The following is a 19,959-nucleotide window of genomic DNA, read 5'->3' on the forward strand; positions in this document are numbered from 1 at the left end:
GACTACGACTCAACCCCTCGATGCTCTAAACACCCGCAGCCATCGGGTCTGTGGAGCTCCCCCTGCCCAGGTGGGGACTGTCCCCTGGAGCAGGGACCCCTCTCAAGGTTACCCCTCGAGGCTGAGAGACACCGTACCTGGCACCAACGGGTTGGTATGTGACATTTTTTGCATACCTGTGACATTAAAGGTACATACGGGAAGCCGACGTCATGACCTTTGTATCCCACCCAAACCCTGCGTGCCGTAAATAGCGGAGCATTTCCTGCTGATCCATCCGGGCTTACGGAATATCTCACCCCCCTGCATTTACTGATCCGTCCTCAATAAAATAACGACTCCATCAGCTCTGGCTGACTGACCTCTGGCTCTTCTCCTGCGACAGCGATGGCGGCTGGTCTGCGCTCACCCTGCCCGACAGCCTGTGCCGGGGGGGGGCTGGGCCCCTCGTCCCCATCCCTGCCCCACACCCCACGGACTGGCTGTCGGAGGCCTCGGGGCTCATGCCATCTTGTCACCGGTGGAGGGGACTGATCAGCTGGTGGGGAGGGGGACGGTGGCCAAACCCGGGGGGACACCCGTGGGTGATGGGGGAACCTGGGGATGAGAGCCGGAGGCGCTGGGGCAGCCGGAACAGGGTGCGGGGGACACGGAGTGCCCTCGGGCTGGCTGGGATGGCGCACAGACGCTGGCAGCAGGGATGGCCGTAGCGAGGGGAGTGCGGGGGGGCAGCAGCACCGCCCCCGGCTGAGTGCAGGGACCCGGCTGGGGGGACATGGCGAGGGGAAGGAGCCGCTGTCCCCGCGGGGAGCCCCGGGGTGAGGAGGGAGCCCGGCCAGGGCAGCCCCAGCGGCCGAGGAGGAAGGCAAAGGGGCCAGGCAGCATGGAAAGCGCAGGGCAGCGGGGACGGGTGTCCCACCGAGACCCCAGCCCTGCGCCAACTCCGCTCAGGGGTGTAAGAAAGGCAGGTGTTGCTTTTGCAGAGGAGAAAAGCCGTTTCCATCAGAGGTGACACGATAAGGGAATGACTGAGACAAAGAGGCTCCAGCAAAGGCTTGTAGAACATCTGTTATCACACAGACAAAAGGACAAAGTGATTCCTACTGGATTAGCATCTGGAAGGGTAGTCATACATTTAACCAGGGCTAATGACTTTAAGCAATTTTTTTGTTACCAAAAAGGAAGGAAATAAACTAGTCAGATAATCTCTTTAGGTGTAGCATGAAGAGAAGCAAACAGCGGCAGGACATGCGGGAAGAATTTTAGGCGCCTCGCACAGACCGTGAACCCTGGAGTACCCAACCAACGGGAAAGAGGGGAGGGAAAAATTGGGCCGGGATTAGGAAATAAAAAGGTGTGGTGTTTCAAGAACGGAAAGTGTGCCTACTTGCTAGGTCACCCGCTCTTGCAAGAGCGTGAACAAAAATGTGCCTCCCAGAGGATTCTGCCTGAGCCTATTTCATTCGGACCGGAACTTATTTCTCACAATTTGGGGGCTCGTCCGGGAGCAGAAGTCATCTTCTTGGGAGTCCGTGTTGCCGAAGGACGGGAAGACGCGTCCCGTTGTTTTCAACGGTCTCGTGGATCGTCGCAGGGATTCCGGGAGGAATCGACTAAGATCTCGAGACCCAGTTGTACAGCAGACTCTGTGAACCACAGGGGGAAAAGGGATAGGTGCAGTCGGCACAGAGAGTACGACCAGGCAACTCCGTGCACGGACCAAGGTAAGAAAAATCGGACCGTTAAAGTATTGCCTTGGTGGTCGGGACATTCTAAGAGACTTGTGTGTGAGTGACTGAGACGTACTGCGGTACGAAGCGAGTGTGGAGTCGGGGTCCGCGGTTCTGTAGTCCCGCGAGGGGCGCAGCCGGAGAAGGACGAAGCGAAAGGAAGGGGTGTAAGAAAAGTCTCTGTTCAGAATGGGAAATAAGGATTCTAGGCCTAGGGATGAAGAAGGGGATACTAAGAAAGACCCCGGGAACATTGCCCCAGACAGTCCTTTAGGGGAGAATGCTGAGGTTTCGGAATGATTCTTCTTGTACAAGGGATAAAGATAAAAAGAAAATGATTTGTTTTGTTCGGACCGCATCCCGGAGGAGCCGGGGGCGGACGGGGGGGCCGTGGACATCCTGGGAAGGGTCTCAGGGGTGTCCTAGGGGTCCTGTGTCTGTCTTAGAGGATCCCAGAGGTGTCCCAGGTGGGACACGTTTGCATTTGCATTTGAATTTGTTTGGACCAAAGAACCCATAAGACCTCCTAGTGTATTTTGGTCCAAATTTGGATCTGATGAAGACTGGGTCTGTCAGACTTTAAACATGTATGTGAATAATAAGGACTAATAAGGAAGTTGAAGAAGGTGAATATGCTTTTTGCTGGGTCAAGATGAATAGATTCAGGAACGCCCAAATCCATTTTATATGTTCGCAGCCCAGACCGTCGGTGATGTTTCAATCGACAAAGAAATTGAATCCCCAAAGTGGGACCCCTTAGGCTGTTACTTGGGGGCGAGGGAGAGGGGTGAATAACAGGGGACGAGGACTGCCCCGACCGCTCCTACCAGCAGCTCGAGGTTCACCGGTAGGGCGTTATCATTGTGGGATTTACAGAATCCCCTAATTTGCTTGGCAAGTGTTAGAACAAGTGCTTGAACAATCCAGCCCTCCATCGGGAGTAGCCCTGCTTCAGTATGTGGATGATTATTGGTATCTGGGGAGGAAGAAGGCAGGGTAAAAGAAGCCACGAATGAGTTACTGAACTTTTTGGGACAGTAAGGTTTGAGGGTCTCAAAAAAAAAAAATAAAAAAAATTGCAATAGGTGGAAACAGAAGTGAAGTACTTGGGACATGTAGTCAGTGAAGGGAGTCGAAAAAATAAATCCTATAAATCCTGAGAGGATCAAAGGAATAGTAGACTTACCTCTGCCAAAGACCAAGAGGGAACTGAGAAAATTTTGGGGGCTGACTGGGTACTGTAGACTGTGGATAGAGGAGTATGCTCAAAAGACTAAAGGACTATATTCCAAACTGTTAGCTGAAGATCCGAATGTATTGGTTTGGACAGAAGAAGAGGAGGATTTAGTGTAAGATTGAAAACAGAGCCTAATCAGAGCTCCAGTTTTAGCCTTATCTTCTTTGAAGAAATCTTTTCAACTATTTGTAACTGTAGACAAAGGGGCTGCGTTAGGAACTCAAGAGTGGGGGGGGATAAGCGGCAGCCAGTGGCCTGTTCATCTAAACTCTCAGATCTGGTCTCCTGAGGGTGGCCAGGGGAATGATAGAAGTTAGCACCCCTCACCAAGTAAAAATCATTTTAGCCCAAACCACGGGAAAACGGCTAACCAATTCAAGAATACTGAAGTATGAAGGAATTTTAATTGAAAAGGATGATTTGATTTTAACTACCCGCCCTTGCCTTAACCCAGTGAGCTTTTTGTGAAAAAAATAGAGGCAAAGGATGAAGAACTTACACACGAATGCATAGATGTAATTGAGTACCAGACTAGGACACGATCTGACTTAAGGGAAGAACCCCTATCTGGGGGTCTTCATTTGTTCGTAGACGGTCCTTCAAGAGGGATAGAAGGAGAGAGGTGTAATGGCTATGCGGTGGTGCATGGAGTGAGTCGACTGTGGAATGTGGATAATGAGGTGAAGTCTCTGTGCTCAAAGAGCAATTAAGACTGGCTTTGCTATCTCTTGTGCAACCCAGGGGAGTGAAGGCTTGTCTGGCTATCACAGGCTACATAAATGACGGGGTAGTCTTGGGGAGCCAGGACAGCCCTGCTTTTCATCAGCAGAGACAGTAAAATCAAGAGACCTCGTGTAGCTCTTTGTTTCCTTGAGAGGCTGCCATGTCTGGTAATTGACCTTTGCCTCCTTACCTGTGAAATGCATATTAAAGTTGACGCCCCTGTATATGCTAATGAAGCTTTTAGAGATCATGCTAAACATATATGACTACAGCACTCGTCTCTCCACCCCAATCATACTACACGTCACCTAGGGGAGGGAAACCTTGTAAGTCTGGGGATAAAAGGATGGAGAAAATGACTGTTAAATTGGGAGAGAAGAAACTTGATACGTGACGGACCAGTCGACGGGCTGTGTTCTCTCCCTCCGCCCCAGGCAGGGACACCTTTCTGGGTAAGCGCTGCGCCTTTCACCCTCTGGTGAATGTTACCCCGGGTTGCTGTACTATCATTATTTTTGCTAGCAATGTTAACCTGAAGTAATTAGCGCTATTGTAGTTAGTGAATTTATCAATGGCAATCTCAAGTCTGTTCTGTCGCTCTCAATAAAACAACTAATTTCGATTATTTGTGAATCTGATTCAGTGAAAGTCCTGTGGTGGGACTCTGATAGTAAATCAGTGAAAGTCCGGGACTCTGACAGACAAATATGGAAACTACAGCCCTTTTTACGCGACACCAACAAGTAAAAGCATCTGAAAAATTACCTAGTGCACGGTCCGCTCAAATATGTGAGATGTATACCTTAAACCAGGCACTTAAATTAACTGGAGAAAGGAGAAGGAACAATATACACAGAGTCTCGCTATGCCTTTGGGGTAGTGCATACCTTTGGTAAAATTTGGGAAGAACGAGGACTAATAAACAGCAAAGGGAAAGAACTTTTACACAAAGAACTTACACAGCAGGTGTTAGCTAATATATTAATACCAAGTGAAATAGCAGCTTTACATGTTAAAGGTCACCAGAGAGACAATTCATTACCGCAAGGGGAAACAGATTAGCGGACAAGGTGGCAAAAGAGGCAGCCTTGGGGCAGGAGAAGCAATGACAGAAGCAGGGGCAGTGGAGAAAGGTGGTAAATGGATTCTGCCTGACGGAAGGGAAATGGTCAACAAACAATGAGAGAAACAGTGACAGTGTTACAACAGGGAAGCCATTGGGGAACGCATGCAACGTGCGAATAGTTTTGTGGAAGTACAGGTGCTTTGGCATATACACAGTAGCCAAACAAATTTGTGAGGGATGTGCTATTTGTAAGAAAGTAAACAAGAAAGCCTTGAGAAAGCAATCTTTGGGAGGAGGAGAGCCCGGCTTGAGACCATTCCAAAGTATACAGGTAGACTTCAGTGAACTACCACCAACAGGCAGGCGAAAAGATCTTTTAGTCCTAGTGGACCGTCTTACTGGATGGGTGGAAGCCTACCCCTTGGTGTCAGCTACTGCAGCAGGGGTAATTAAGATAATACTCGAACAGATTATTCCCAGATACGGGTTAGTGGAGAATAGAAACTCAGATCGCGGCAGTCATTTTATCTAAAATCCTTCAAGGAATTCTGGAAAGTTTAGGGATGGTGTGGGAATTTCATATCCCCTAGCATCCCCCGTCATCAGGAAAAGTTGAGGATGAACCAGACCATTAAGAGACAATTCAGTAAGAGACAATTGTCGAAATTACCACGGACTAAATGTTTACCCATAGCATTGTTGAGGATCCAGGCTTCTAGAAAAGATACAGGTCTCTCGCCCTATGAGACGCTTTTTGGACTACCTTATATGGGTAACAGAGAAGACTTGCCCACTTTTGAAACTAAAGATATGTTTCTTAAGAACCGTATACTGGGGTTGTCGTCTTCTTTCTCTCTCCTCAGAAATAAAGGATTTCTTGCTCAAACTCCGCCGTTGGAATTTGTCGTCCATCCGTATAAACCAGGGGACTGGGTACTAGTCAAATCCTGGACGGAGAGTAAGCTACAACCGGAGTGGGAAGGACCATTCCAAGTCCTCCTCACTACTGAAACCGCAGTAAGGACAGCAGAAAAAGGATGGGCTCACTACACTCAGCAAAAAGGAGCAGTTGAACCCCCGCCAACAGATCCGGTAGAACGGTGGACTGTACATTCTACTGACAGCCCACTGCGAGTAACCCTAAAGAGACAATAAGCCGTGGGTTGGGGCGGGATGATCCAGTTGGGAGACATAAATCTGTGCATGCCATGAATTTTAAGAAGCGTTTTGCGATGATACTGGTCATAGGGGCGGTGTTGAGCTTCCCACTAGGAAGCTGGAGTGTACACCTAGATCACCTACGAAGTGCACACCCAGATTACCCGGTTAGGCTTATCATAAATATCACTAAAGGAGATACCCCACAGACTGTACGCTTTGATGCCTGTCAAGTACTGAAGTGTGGGAAGCTAGAGGCCCAAAGACGGTTGAGTGGTGAAAACAGTTACCTGTTCCCAGAAATTTGGAGGGTCGCAGAGGGATATCAGGAGGCTGCACCTTGTGATCGATGGAGTGAAGCGTGGTGGACCACCCAAATTGGAGGGTGGGCCATTGATGACAAGTGGTTCAAATCTTCTTATTATTACCCTCTCAAAAAGAAAATACATTTTTACAAAGGATCACCTTCCCCAGAGCGTGGCCTTTTTGAATGGACTCCTCGGTTGATAACTATAACCCAGAGGGACGATACAGCTAACCTGAGGTATGGAATAGGAGCAGATGTGTCTGGAAGAGAGCCAAGGGGAAGATTTAGAATAGACCTACTGGAAAATAGCAGTTAAGCAGAAGGGACAGCTATGACTACTAAAACTCCCAGTAATACAACAGTGGGAACCACTGAATGATCCAGCTTTGGTAACGGTTGCTGAGATTACAGATCTTAGACAAACATTTGAGATTGAGACAGGGTACGGTGAGACGAATGCTTGGGTAGAATGGGTAAAATATACTGTTAATAGTTTGAACCAAAGCAATTGCTCTGCTTGTGCCTCAGGAAGGCCCACAGCACAGATTGTCCCTTTTCCCTTAGGGTGGACGAAAGATTCCCTAGGGATGTGGTGTATGATAGCATTATACCAAGAAAGGACGGCCTGGGGAAACGAGGCTTGTCATTCACTTTCCTTACTGTTTCCTGCCTTGGAATCTAGAGATGTTAAAGTGCCACCAGCATTTTCCACAGCAATTGGTAACCATCCAGCGTGCCTCTCACGGCAGGGTGTGAATGCTACCAAACCTGGGGGGGGATTTACCCTGTGCACTGAAACTCTGAATGGGACCAAGGATGTAAAAGGAAACTACTCAGCGATACGAGTGCCTTGGGTGGATCTCTGGTGGTATTGTGGAGGGAAGACCTTGCGATCTGTGTTGCCGGCTAACTGGAAAGGTACATGTGGAATGGTACAATTGGCAATACCATTCACCCTAGCATTTGAAAAAGGAACAGGAACCCTGAGCTCAGGCAGTAGAGTAGAAAGAAGTGTGGGTGTATCCTTTGATGAACGGATATATATAGATCCCATTGGAGTCCCTAGAGGAGTCCCAGATGAACACAAAGCAAGGAATCAGACAGGAGCAGGATTCGAGTCTGTCTTTTTCTGGTGGATAACTATAAGCAAAAATGTAGATTGGATAAATTATATGTACTATAACCGACAGAGGTTTATTAATTATACCAGAGATGCTTTGAAAGGAATAGCTGAACGATTGGATGCAACCAGCGGATGGCATGGGAAAATAGGATTGCCCCGGACGTGATCTTAGCAGAGAAGGGAGGTGTGTGTGTAATGTTAGGGAACCGGTGCTGCACCTTCATCCCCAACAATACAGCTCCAGATGGTGCTATAACTAAAGCCCTTCAAGGGCTCACCAGTCTAGCTGATGAGTTAGCTGAGAACTCTGGAATAGACACCTCACTGACAAGTTGGCTGGATTCCCGGTTTGGGAAACGGAAAGGTATGGTGGTATCAATATTGACTTCTCTTATAACGGTAGCGGGAATGTTAGCGGCTGTCGGACGCTGTATCATTCCCTGTGTGCGAGGATTAGTTCAACGATTAATTGAAACTGCCCTCACGAAACGAATGGAAGTAGACCCTCCCCCATACCCTGGGAAAATGCTTCATCTAGAAGACAATAAAAACTGTCGAGAAGAAGAAGAATGTAACATCACGCTGTCGGCTCCAGAGGCCTCATATGGAACCATGCCCTGGAAATGCAAAAGACAATAAGATTATGAGAAAGGAAAGGGGGAAATTGTAAGAAAGGCAGGTGTTGCTTTTGCAGAGGAGAAAAGCCGTTTCCATCAGAGGTGACACAGTAAGGGAATGACTGAGACAAAGAGGCTCCAGCAAAGGCTTGTAGAACATCTCTTATCACACAGACAAAAGGACAAAGTGATTCCTACTGGATTAGCGTCTGGAAGGGTAGTCATACATTTAACCAGGGCTAATGACATGGAGCAATTTTTTTGTTACCAAAAAGGAAGGAAATAAACTAGTCAGATAATCTCTTTAGGTGTAGCATAAAGAGAAGCAAACAGCGGCAGGACATGCGGGAAGAATTTTAGGCGCCTCGCACAGACCGTGAACCCTGGAGTACCCAACCAACGGGAAAGAGGGGAGGGAAAAATTGGGCCGGGATTAGGAAATAAAAAGGTGTGGTGTTTCAAGAACGGAAAGTGTGCCTACTTGCTAGGTCACCCGCTCTTGCAAGAGCGTGAATGAAAATGTGCCTCCCAGAGGATTCTGCCTGAGCCTATTTCATTCGGACCGGAACTTATTTCTCACAGGGGGGTCCCAGCAGGGCCCCCAGGCACAGCCAGGTCCCGGCAGCGGCAGGGGGGTCCCCAGCCCCATCTCAGCCCCCGTCCGGCGGGGACGGGCTCAGCCACAGCTGGGGAGAGAGGGCGGGGGCTGCGGGGGCCACCAGGCAGTGCCGGGGGGGGGCGGCTCCCAGGTCTCTCCCGGCTCCCTTCGAGGCAGCATCACCCAGGCGGGTTGTGCTGAGGCCGGCACAAGCCCGGGCAGCGGCGGGGAAGCGCAGCTCGCCCGCGGGCACCCGCAGCTCGGCCGCAGCTGGCGCGAGGGCGGGGGGCGAGGCGGGGGCGGGGCCTGCAGCCGCCGCGGCCAGACCCCACCCCCGTCAAAGGCGGCCCCGGGGAGGGCGGCGAGCGGGAGCGGGAGCGGGAGCGGGAGCGGGGCGAGCAGCCAGGGCGCGGGAGGTCACGCGAGAGTTGAGCTCGCGCGGGATTTCGCGCGGGAGTTGAGCTCGCGCGGGACGCCGAGGCAGGGCGAGGCGGGGGAGCTCAGCCATGGCCTGTGCCCGAAAGGCGCAGCCTCCCGCGTGTTGCGCACTTTCCAGAGGAGACGCGGCCACGCAGACAGAGCCCCCCTGGACGCCTGCAGCCCCCCCGGGCTGTGTCTGCAGGGAGCGCCTTCACCTCTGCCGGGTAGCGGAGGGTAGAAGGGATGCCGGGTGCGTGAGGTGCGAGCAGGCGGCTGATCCGCTCGGCCTGGCGGCAGAGGTCAAAGAGGGAGCAGAAAGGCTGCGGAGCGTCAGGGAGAGGGCAGAGCAGCAGAGAGTTGGGGTTGTTCAGCCTGGAGAAGAGAAGGCTGCGGGGAGACCTTATTAATGTTTACAAGTATCTGAAGGGTGGGCTGAAGGAGGATGGAGGCAGACTCTTTTCAGTGGCTGCCAGTAAGAGGACGAGGGGTAACGGGCACAAGCTGGAACAGAGGAAGTTCCGATCAAACATGAGGAAAAACTTCTTCACGGTGAGGGTGAGAGCGCACTGGAAGAGGCTGCCCAGGGAGGTTGTGGAGTCTCCTTCTCTGGAGACTTTCAAGACGTGCCTGGCTGCAGTCTTGAGTAGTGTGCTGTGGGCAATGCTGCTTTAGCAGGGGAGTTGGATAGATGATCTCTAGAGGTCCCTTCCAACTCTGAAATTCTGTGATTCGATGAAACGTTCAGCCTGGAGAAGAGAAGAGAAGGCTCCGCGGAGACCTTGGAGCCCCTTCCAGTCCCTCAAGGGGCTCCAGGAAAGCTGGGGAGGGACTCTGGATGAGGGAGGGGAGCCACGGGACGAGGGGGAAGGGTTTTCCACTGCAAGAGGGGAGATTGAGCTGAGATCTGAGGCAGAAATTCTTGGCTGTGAGGGCGGTGAGCCCCTGGCCCAGGTTGCCGAGAGAAGCTGTGGCTGCCCCATCCCTGGAGGGGTTCAAGGCCAGGTTGGCCGGGGCTTGGAGCAAGCTGGGCTGGTGGGAGGTGTCCCTGCCCAGGGCAGGGGGTGGCACTGGGTGGCCTTTAGAGGTCCCTTCCCACCCAAACCATGCCCTGAAGGGGTGGGGCCCTTCTCCCTCTCCTTTTCTCCCTCTCCTTTTCTCCCTCTCCTTTTCTCCCTCTCCTTTTCTCCCTCTCCTTTTCTCCCTCTCCTTTTCTCCCTCTCCTTTTCTCCCTCTCCTGCTCGTTATGGTTTGAGAAACCCACCACAATTTATTGTCCTTTAGACAACTACTCTCTCACCCGATGACCCCTCCCCAACCGGGAAGGGGAATTGGGGAAAAACAAGGACCCAGGAGGACACTGGGGAGCTACATCGCGGTTCTGTGGTGGTGACTCAGAGCTCTGCAGCCACACTGGAGTCCGTGCCATGGGCGCTGTGATGCCTTGTCTCCCCTGGGCCCTCTCATCCTGATCATGACAGGGCTCAGCATATTCTCATCTCTGCTGCAGAGCAAGCGGCTTCAGGTAGGTGACTGTTGGACCACACTGTGCTGCACCACACTGTGCTGCGGCGAGGGATGGCGTGGAGTGGTGTGGGTGGCTGTGGTGTGGGACTGGTTGGGGCTCCCGTCTCACCCAGCTCTGGGGACCTTGCAGAAGTGAAGAAGAAGCGTCAGACAAGGAAGACAAGAGCCCAGCCGGAGAAGCAGAGCGGTGAGTGGCCCCAGCACCGAGCACCCTGCAAATGTCCTACACCCCACGGCAGCCCTGAGCCGGGGCTGTGCCGGCAGCTGCTGGCCGCTCACTCTGTCTCCTCCCTCCGCAGCTTCTCAGCCAGTGGATGGAGGAGTGGAGAAATCCCGGCCCAAGCAGGAGAAGCGGTGAGTGTGGGGGAGACCCCAGATGCTGCCCCAGACCCTCACCCCGTGCCCTGCCCCTGCCTGCGCTGGGCAGCCCTGCCCACCGGCCAAGGAGGGGTGCTGCCCGCAGGTCCCGCTGGGCTCCGGGGTGCAGCGGGGTCTCTTTCTCCTCCTCTGCAGGGCGAGTGCGGAGGACTCAAGAAGGAAGCCCCTCTCCCCATGGGCCCCGCTGGCCACCGTGGACTGCAAGACAGATGGAGGCTCCTCTTCCTTCAGCTCCCTCTACTCCTTCCCGGAGGCCTGTCCTGGTGGGATGGCGGAGCTGGCAGCAGTCAACTGCTCAGGACCCCGCCATCCCCCCAGGGCTGTCAAGGGGAGGGTGCAGGAGCCAGGGCCAGCCCTGTGCCAGGAGCCCCCACTGGAACTGCCAACAAGGACCACGCAAGAGCTCTACTTGAGCTCTTGCGCATTTTCAGGTCGTGGGGGGAGAGGCAGCAGCGCGGCGAGCCCATGGCCAGACTGCCATGGCCAGACAGTCCATGGCCAGAGCTGGCTGCCGGCCGCGCTGCATCTGCATCAGAAATTTCCCCTAATGTCTGGGAGGTGTGGGGCTGGGAACCCCCTGGGGTGCCCCACTTCTGATCCAATAAAAAAGTCAATATTTTCTCTATCCCTGTGACTGTCAGCAGATCAGTTTTGTCCCTTGACAGGAGCAGAGAATCAGTTTTGTGTAATGACAACAGGATGTGCTACAGTAATGCCGACTCTCCTGTGGAGATGGGGGGGCCCTTGCCCCTTGTGCATTACACCCCACCCGAAGAGAGAGACAAGGTCTGTTATTGCGTTTACTATCTTTATCAGATCATGTATTGTTATGTGTAACAATAATGCACCCTCAGTGAGTTTGCAGATGACACCAAGCTAGGAGGGAGTGTCGATCTGCTTGAGGGAAGGAAGGCTCTCCAGAGGGCCCTGGACAGGCTGGAGGGATGGGCCAAGGCCAATTGGATGAGGTTTAATAAGGCCAAGGGCCGGGTCCTGCATTTCGGTCACAACAACCCCAAGCAACGCCAGGGGCTTGGGGAAGAGTGGCTGGAAAGCTGCCCCGCAGAAAAGGACCTGGGGGTGCTGGTGGCCGGCCAGCTTAACATGAGCCAGTCCTCCCCCAAATGAGCTGGGATCACTGGAAACCTGCTCAGCTCTCTCCAACCCCCCCCAAAGCAGCACAGCCCTCCCCAAAATGAGCTGGGACCGCTGGCATCCAGCTCGACCCTGCCCAGCCCCCCCAGACCAGCGCAACCCCCCAAAGGCAGCCCAGCCCTCGGGACCCTTGCAGAGGCCGCCAGGCTGGGGCCCAGGGGGCGGGTCGGGGGTGTCGCATGGAAAGGGGCAAAGCGGTTTTGGCAGAAAAGGAACCCCCTTGTGTTCTAACACTCCTCACCGAGGTGGGAGGCCAGGTGCGGCTGGGTTTAAATCCTGAGGGATGCCCAATTCAGCACTATCAGCCCAATGGCGTTTAATGTGTATTAAAGTGTTACGATTTGGATACACTACTAGTGGACTGCACCTTCCGTCTAGTCGTGCTCATGAACTAGCACGGCCACTCTCGAGTCTTTGGTCGCGTTCGGTGAGAAACCAAAAGGACGAGCTACTTCAAAAAGTGCAGTTTATTTAAGCAACAGATAGATAGGTTCTTAGGGCAGCCGGTGATAAATACACTGTCTGCAAAGCACGTGCAAATGAAAGTATTGTTACATCTACAAAACGCGGGACAAAGTTCTAACGATACAGCCTGGCTATACATGTAGAAAAGAGAGTCTCTAGAGAAATTTCTGAGTTTCCCGAGGAAGCCCTCGGTATAATCTAAGTCTTACCCAAAGGCGTCCCTGTGGGGGGGAAGAGAGGCTCAGCCCGTCGCCTGCTCCCAGAAGCCAGTGATGGAATTCTTTGCGATGGTGTCTTCCCTGGGTATCCCCCCTCTCTCGGGCTGTTTTTCTACTATTTGTTATCTTCGAGGTGGAGTTTGAGTGACTTTAGTCGTACATACTTTTATCATGAGTGGTGTAAATTTTTCTCGCTTCACAATTAAAGGTCTAGTTTAGGAGAAGCTCAGGGCGCAGGCTCAAGAAGGAGCGGTCGCACCTTGCAGGCGGGTAGCCTTCGGGGTGGAGGTGTGTTTTGGTATTATAATGACATTCTAATGAGCAAAGTTCGCACAAAGGACAGCATTTCATCAAAATTTGGCAAAATGTTGGCTCCGAGTATGGAGCGGGCAGCTAATTGGCAGCTTATCTGTTTCCTGGTATCATCCCATTCCCGTATCCGCTATACATCCTAAGGTAAAGCCGCGGAATAATTGCATCCCGTCCCGTACCTCATGTAGCTTATCAGGGAACCACAGGTGTTGTATTCTTCATGCCAGCTGCGGCTGTTTTCTCCCTCAGAAGCCTCTTGATTTTCTACATTTCCTTCCTGTGTGAACAATGCTGTACTTTTGTGGTTTTAGCCAATGTAGTATTTATTCCACAGGGGGGCAGCGAGGTCTGTCCCTGTCCCCGTCCCCGTCCCCCACCCTCTGCCCTCGGCAGGAGGAGAGGGACCAGGTCCTCACCTCCTACCTGTGGGTCCGTCAGGCCTGGCTGGACGCCCACCTCGCCTGGGACAAGGACGCTTACGGCGGCATCGACAGCATCCGCATCCCCAGCAGCTACGTCTGGCGGCCGCACATCATCATCCTCTACAACGAGTGGGTGCTGCTCACCCTCCCCCACCCCTCGGCTGCTCCCGGAGCTGGGGGGGCTGAGGCTGGGGCTGGGGGTGTTGCCAACGGGGAGCAGGGGGGTCCTGGTGTGGGGGATGTGGGGAGACGGTCACCTCGACTGGGTGAGAAGGCGGCGGCAGGAGGTGCTGGCATCAGCCTGGTGTGCCACCCACCTGGCAGCTGGGATGTGCCACCACGGGGGTGACCAGGGGCAGTGAGCCCCCTCTTCCTGGGGGTGATGTGGGGAGGGGACACGGGGTTGGGGACCAGTGCTCGGCCCCGGCCCCGCAGACCCTTGCCCCACGTGGGGCTCGGGGCCATCCTGGCCCCACAGCGATCCCTCCCCCAGCACCGACGACGGCTTTGGCAACTCAGTGGAGACCAACGTGGTGCTGCGCTCCGACGGGCACATCATGTGGGACTCGCCCGCCATCACCAAGAGCTCCTGCAAGGTGGATGTCTCCTACTTGCCCTTCGACAGGCAGCGGTGCCGCCTCACTTTTGGCTCCTGGACCTACAACGGGAACCAGATCGACCTCCACAACCGGCTGCACACCGGGGACCCGATGGATTCCATGCCAGCGGGGGTTTCGATGCGGGGAGGTGGGCAGGGGTCTCTCCCCACCCTGCCGCGGCATCACCACCCATTACCCACACAGGGAAGTACTACATCGCCACGATGACCATGATCACGGCCTCCACCGCGCTGACCATCTTCATCATGAATGTCCACCACTGCGGCCCGGGGGCCCGGCCCATGCCCCCCTGGGCCAGGTGGCTCATCCTCCACCACATGGCCCGGCTCTGCTGTGTCTACGAGGCAGGCGAGAGCTGCAAGAGACCCCAGCGGGTGCTGGGCAGGAGGGCGGGCAGGGAGGACACTGGGGGGCCGGGGGAGAGCCCCATGGAGGGGGAGGTGGGTGCCGAGGCAGGGGGCTGTCCCCGGGACCGCTGCCTGTGCCACCACGATGGCCTGCTGAGGAACGTGGGCTACGTCGCCGGCTGCTTCCGGCATCACCAAGCCTCCCAGCGCCAGACTGGCGAGTGGAAGAAGGTGGCCAAGGTGATGGACCGCTTCTTCATGTGGGTCTTCTTCCTCATGGTCTTCCTCATGAGTGTGCTGGTCCTGGGCAATGCTGCATGATGGCCCCGTGGACTCACTGCCCCCAGGGACAGTGGTGGCCACCGGTGCCCCATGAGGGTGGCTCGTCCTGAGCCCCCCTTGGCCCTTCATGGACCTGCAGGGTGGAAGCTCCACCAGCGCCAGGGAAGAGGAGCCTGAGAGCGGGAACCTGACTCGGCCGGGGCTGCCCCAGCTGCAGGGTTGAGGGGTCACGGCCCCCCGAGCAGTTGTCTGGGTGGTGACATAGAGAAATATAGATGTAGAATCATAGAATCACAGAATGGTTTGGGTGGGAAGGGACCTTAAAGATCATCTCATTCCACTCCCCTGACCTGGGCAGGGACACCTCCCACCAGCCCAGCTTGCTCCAAGCCCCGTCCAACCTGGCCTTGAACCCCTCCAGGGATGGGGCAGCCACAGCTTCTCTGGGCAACCTGGGCCAGGGGCTCACCGCCCTCACAGCCAAGAATTTCTGCCTCAGATCTCAGCTCGATCTCCCCTCTTGCAGTGGAAACCCCTTCCCCCTCGTCCCATGGCTCCCCTCCCTCATCCAGAGTCCCTCCCCAGCTCTGAGGCTCTGAGGCTGGACAGGCAGGGGTGGCATGGCATGTGGGAGAACAGGGGCAGGTACCTAGAGAACTTCTCGCCTCCAATGCTCTGGGACTTCACCCCTGAACAATTACAGGACCCTGAGAGAGGAGTAGAATATCTGCAGGGGAAATACTGGGGCTCTTCCAGAGAGGCACAACTCACCGCACTGTGCTGGGCCCTGGCCACTATCTACCAGGCACTGCTCAGTGTTATGCAGCACCCTCAGGGGAAAGAGATGGAGACCAGACCGACAGCACCAGTATAGGTTAGGGGCGGACATGCTGGGAAGCAGCTCTGAGGAGAAGGACCTGGGGGTCCTAGTAGACAGCAAACTATCCATGAGCCAGCAGTGTGCCCTTGTCGCCAAGAAGGCCAATGGCATCCTGGGCTGCATATTGAAGACTGTGGCCAGTAGGTCGAGGGAGGTCATTCTCCCCCTCTACTCTGCACTGGGGAGGCCACAACTGGAGTATTGTGTCCAGTTTTGGGCTCCCCAGTTCAAGAGGGACAGGGAACTACCGGAGCGAGTCCAGCGAAGGGCAACCAAGATGATTATGGGACTGGAACATCTCCCTTATGAGGAAAGGCTGAAAGAGCTGGGACTCTTTAGCCTGGAGAAGAGAAGGTTGAGGGGGGACCTGATTAATGTTTACAAGTACCTAAAGGGTGGGTTTAAGGAGGACGGAGCCAGGCTCTTTTCAATGGTTCCCAGTGACAGGACAAGGGGCAATGGGCACAAGCTAGAACATAGGAAGTTCCGTTCAAATACACGGAAAAACTTCTTCACGGTGAGGGTGACAGAGCACTGGAACAGGCTGCCCAGGGAGGTTGTGGAGTCCCCTTCTCTGGAGATTTTCAAGACCCGCCTGGATGCAGCCCTGAGGGATGTGCTTTAGGCAATCCTGCTCTAGCAGGGGACTTGGACTAGATGATCTCTAGAGGTCCCTTCCAACTCTGAAGATTCCGTGATTCCGTGACAGACACTGCGGCTACTGCAAGCCCTGTGGCAGACACTGCCGCTGAACCAGGGAACCAACCCGTGCCAGTATCAGTTGCCCCCATACAGAAGAAGTACACGAAGAAATCAGTTCGCTTAGTAAGACATGATGATGAACCAGGGCCATCATGAGAAGAGGAGGAAGGGGCAGAACCAGAGATAATTACCTGATCCCTATCCTTGAGTGAGCCGCGGGATATGCGAGAAGATTTTAGCCCACTTTCAGGCGAGCACATTGTCACCTGGCTGCTTCGGTGTTGGGATAACGGGGCCAGTAGCCTGGAATTAGAGGGTAGGGAAGCCAGGCAGCTGGGATCCCTGTCTAGGGAAGGCGGCATTGACAAGGCAATTGGAAAGAAGACCCAAGCCCTCAGCCTCTGCCAACGACTCCTGTCAGGCGTGAGGGAGAGGTACCCCTTCAGTGAAGATGTTGTATGTCAACCAAGCAAGAGGACTACCATGGAAAGAGGTATCCAGTACCTGAGAGAATTAGCCGTGCGGGAGATGATTTATTATGACTCGGACAATGCAGACTTACCCACAGACCCTGATGAGGTGCAATGCACAAGGCCCATGTGGCGGAAGTTTGTACGAAGCGCACCATCGTCATATGCCAACTCACTGGCAGTAACGGAATGGAAAGGCGAAGAGGGACCAACGGTGGATGAGGTGGCTGGCCGGCTCCGGCGATATGAAGAAAGTCTCTCTTCCCGCCTTGTCCCAGCTGTGGAGAAACTGTCCCGAAAGGTCCAGCAACTTGAAGAGAATATGTCCTACTCCCCACCTATACGGGCCAGCATCTCAGGTACACACCACGAGGCACCCTGTGGTTCTTCTACCTGCGTGACCACGGGGAGGACATGAGGAAGTGGGATGGGCAACCTACTTGGATCCTGCGGACATGGGTACAGGAGTTGCAAGGAAGGACAACCACAAAAGGGGATCCCTCCAGGAAAAGTGCCGCCCCACTTTCCAGCGGGCAGTTCCCCAGACAGAGCAGAAGGCCTGATCTTGCTTCTGATCCTCTTGAAGGAACTTCCAAGTCATTTCTGCAAGAAGTGAGTGAGTAACGGATACTATGACTGGTATTAGAGGGGCCCTGCCTCCGGCCAGGTGGAAGAAAGGGACAACCGGGTTTATTGGACGGTGTGGGCTCGATGGCCTGGCACATCAGACCCTCAGGAGTATAAGGCTCTAGCGGACACAGGTGCACAGTGCACTCTAATACCATCAAGCTATAGAGGATCAGAACCCATTTGTATTTCTGGGGTCACAGGGGGATCCCAAGAGTTGACTGTACTGGAGGCGGAAGTAAGCCTAACTGGGAATCATAGAATCAGAGACTCTTCATGGCTGGAAAGGACCTTTGAGATCATCGAGTCCAACCATACACACACACAAAAACCCCCTACAATCTCTGTCACTAGAGCATGCCCTGAAGTGCCAAATCTAGGCGTTTCTTAAACACCTCTAGGGATGGTGACTCAACCACCTCCCTGGGCAGGTCATTCCAGTGCCTGACCACTCTTTCAGTGAAGTAATTCTTCCTACTATCTAATCTAAACCTCCCCTGCCGCAGCTTCAGACCATTTCCTCTGGTCCTGTCATTGTTCACCTGGGAGAAGAGGCCAACACCCACCTCGCTCCAACCTCCTTTCAGGGACTTGTGGAGGGCAATGAGGTCTCCCCTCAGCCTCCTCTTCTCCAAACTAAACATGCCCAGCTCTCTCAGCCTCTCCTCATAGGACTTGGTCTCCAGATCCCTCACCAGCCTGGTAGCTCTCCTCTGGACACGCTCCAGCACTTCAAGGTCCCTCTTGTACAGAGGGGCCCCGAACTGAACACAGCACTCGAGGTGAGGCCTCACCAGTGCCGAGTACAGAGGCACGGTCACTTCCCTGCTCCTGCTGGCCACGCTATTCCTCATACAAGCCAGAATGCTGTTGGCCTTCTTGGCCACCTGGGCACACTGCTGGCTCACGTTAAGCTGGCCGGCCACCAGCACCCCCAGGTCCTTTTCTGCGGGGCAGCTTTCCAGCCACTCTTCCCCAAGCCCCTGGCGTTGCTTGGGGTTGTTGTGACCGAAATGCAGGACCCGGCCCTTGGCCTTATTAAACCTCATCCAATTGGCCTTGGCCCATCCATCCAGCCTGTCCAGGGCCCTCTGGAGAGCCTTCCTTCCCTCAAGCAGATCAACACTCCCACCTAGCTTGCTGGCATCTGCAAACCTACCGAGGGTGCACTCAATCCCCTCATCCAGATCATTGATAAAGATTTTAAACAAAACTGGCCCCAAAACTGAGCCCTGAGGGACACCACTGGTGACCGGCCGCCAAGAGGATTTCACCCCACTAATCACAACTCTCTGGGCACGGCCATCCAGCCAGTTTTTAACCCAGCAAAGAGTACACTTGTCTATGCCAGGATTCGCCAGCTTCTCCAGGACAATGCTGTGGGGGACAGTGTCAAAGGCCTTACCAAAGTCCAGAGAGACAACGTCCACAGCCTTCCCCGCATCCAACAGGCGGCTCACATGGTCATAGAAAGAGATCAGGTTGGTTAAGCAGGACCTCCCTTTCCTAAACCCATGCTGGCTGGCCCTGATTCCGTGGCTGCCCTGCACTTGCCGTGAGAGCTCACTCAAGATGATCCTCTCCACGATCTTCCCTGGTACCGACGTCAGGCTCACAGGCCTGTGGTTCCCCGGATCCTCCTTCCGACCCTTCTTGTAGATGGGAAAGAAACACATTCCAAAGGCTGCAGATCGTTTATGCTGACGTGCCTCCTGTGGAAGGTGTTAAGCACCTGCTGGTAATCATGGATCAACCCTCAGGAGGAGTAGAAGCTTTTCCTACCAGGAAAGCTGATCCCCCAGGAGTGGTCAAAGCACTTTTGTGGGAAATCATTCCCAGATACTGACTGAAATGAAACCAGACGGTCAGACAGGGGTTCTCATTTTTCAGCAGGAATACTGAATAATATCTATAAAAGTTCAGTCTGGAGAAGAGAAGGCTCTGCGGAGACCTTGGAGCCCCTTCCAGTCCGTCAGGGGGCTCAAGGAAAGCTGGGGAGGGACTCTGGATGAGGGAGGGGAGCCACGGGACGAGGGGGAAGGGGTTTCCACTGCAAGAGGGGAGATTGAACTGAGATCTCGGGCAGAAATTCTTGGCTGTGAGGGCGGTGAGCCCCTGGCCCAGGTTGCCCAGAGAAGCTGTGGCTGCCCCATCCCTGGAGGGGATCAAGGCCAGGTTGGACGGGGCTTGGAGCAAGCTGGGCTGGTGGGAGGTGTCCCTGCCCAGGGCAGGGGGTGGCACTGGGTGGCCTTTAAGGTCCCTTCCCACCCAAACCATTCCCTGAAGGGGTGGGGCCCTTCTCCTTCTCCTTTTCCCCTTCTCCTTCTCCCTCCCTTCTTGTTATGGTTTGAGAAACCCACCACAATTTCTTATCCTTTAGACAATTACTCTCTCACCTGATGACCCCTCCCCACCCGGGAAGGGGAATTGGGGAAAAACAAGGAAACAGGAGGGTTGCAATAGAAATCGATTTAATAGGATAAAACTAAAGAATTAACATTAATAATGCTAAAGAAGCAGTGTCGATCCCGATATCAATATAAAATACCCAAGGACTACACCCAGCCCATTCCATCAG

General features: G+C 54.0%; 1 protein-coding gene across 1 annotated transcript in view; it reads left to right on the plus strand.

Annotated features, from left to right (window-relative positions):
- The first annotated feature begins 212 nt into the window (after positions 1–212).
- The window catches only part of LOC128901486 (neuronal acetylcholine receptor subunit alpha-10-like), a 48,584-nt gene continuing 28,837 nt past the window's right edge, over positions 213–19,959 (plus strand). Inside the window, exon 1 of the mRNA XM_054183524.1 lies at positions 213–221. Coding sequence (XP_054039499.1) covers positions 213–221 — 9 coding nt within the window. The remainder of the gene's footprint in view (positions 222–19,959) is intronic.

Source organism: Rissa tridactyla, chromosome 1, assembly GCF_028500815.1.
Source record: "Rissa tridactyla isolate bRisTri1 chromosome 1, bRisTri1.patW.cur.20221130, whole genome shotgun sequence".
Lineage (NCBI taxonomy): Eukaryota > Metazoa > Chordata > Aves > Charadriiformes > Laridae > Rissa > Rissa tridactyla.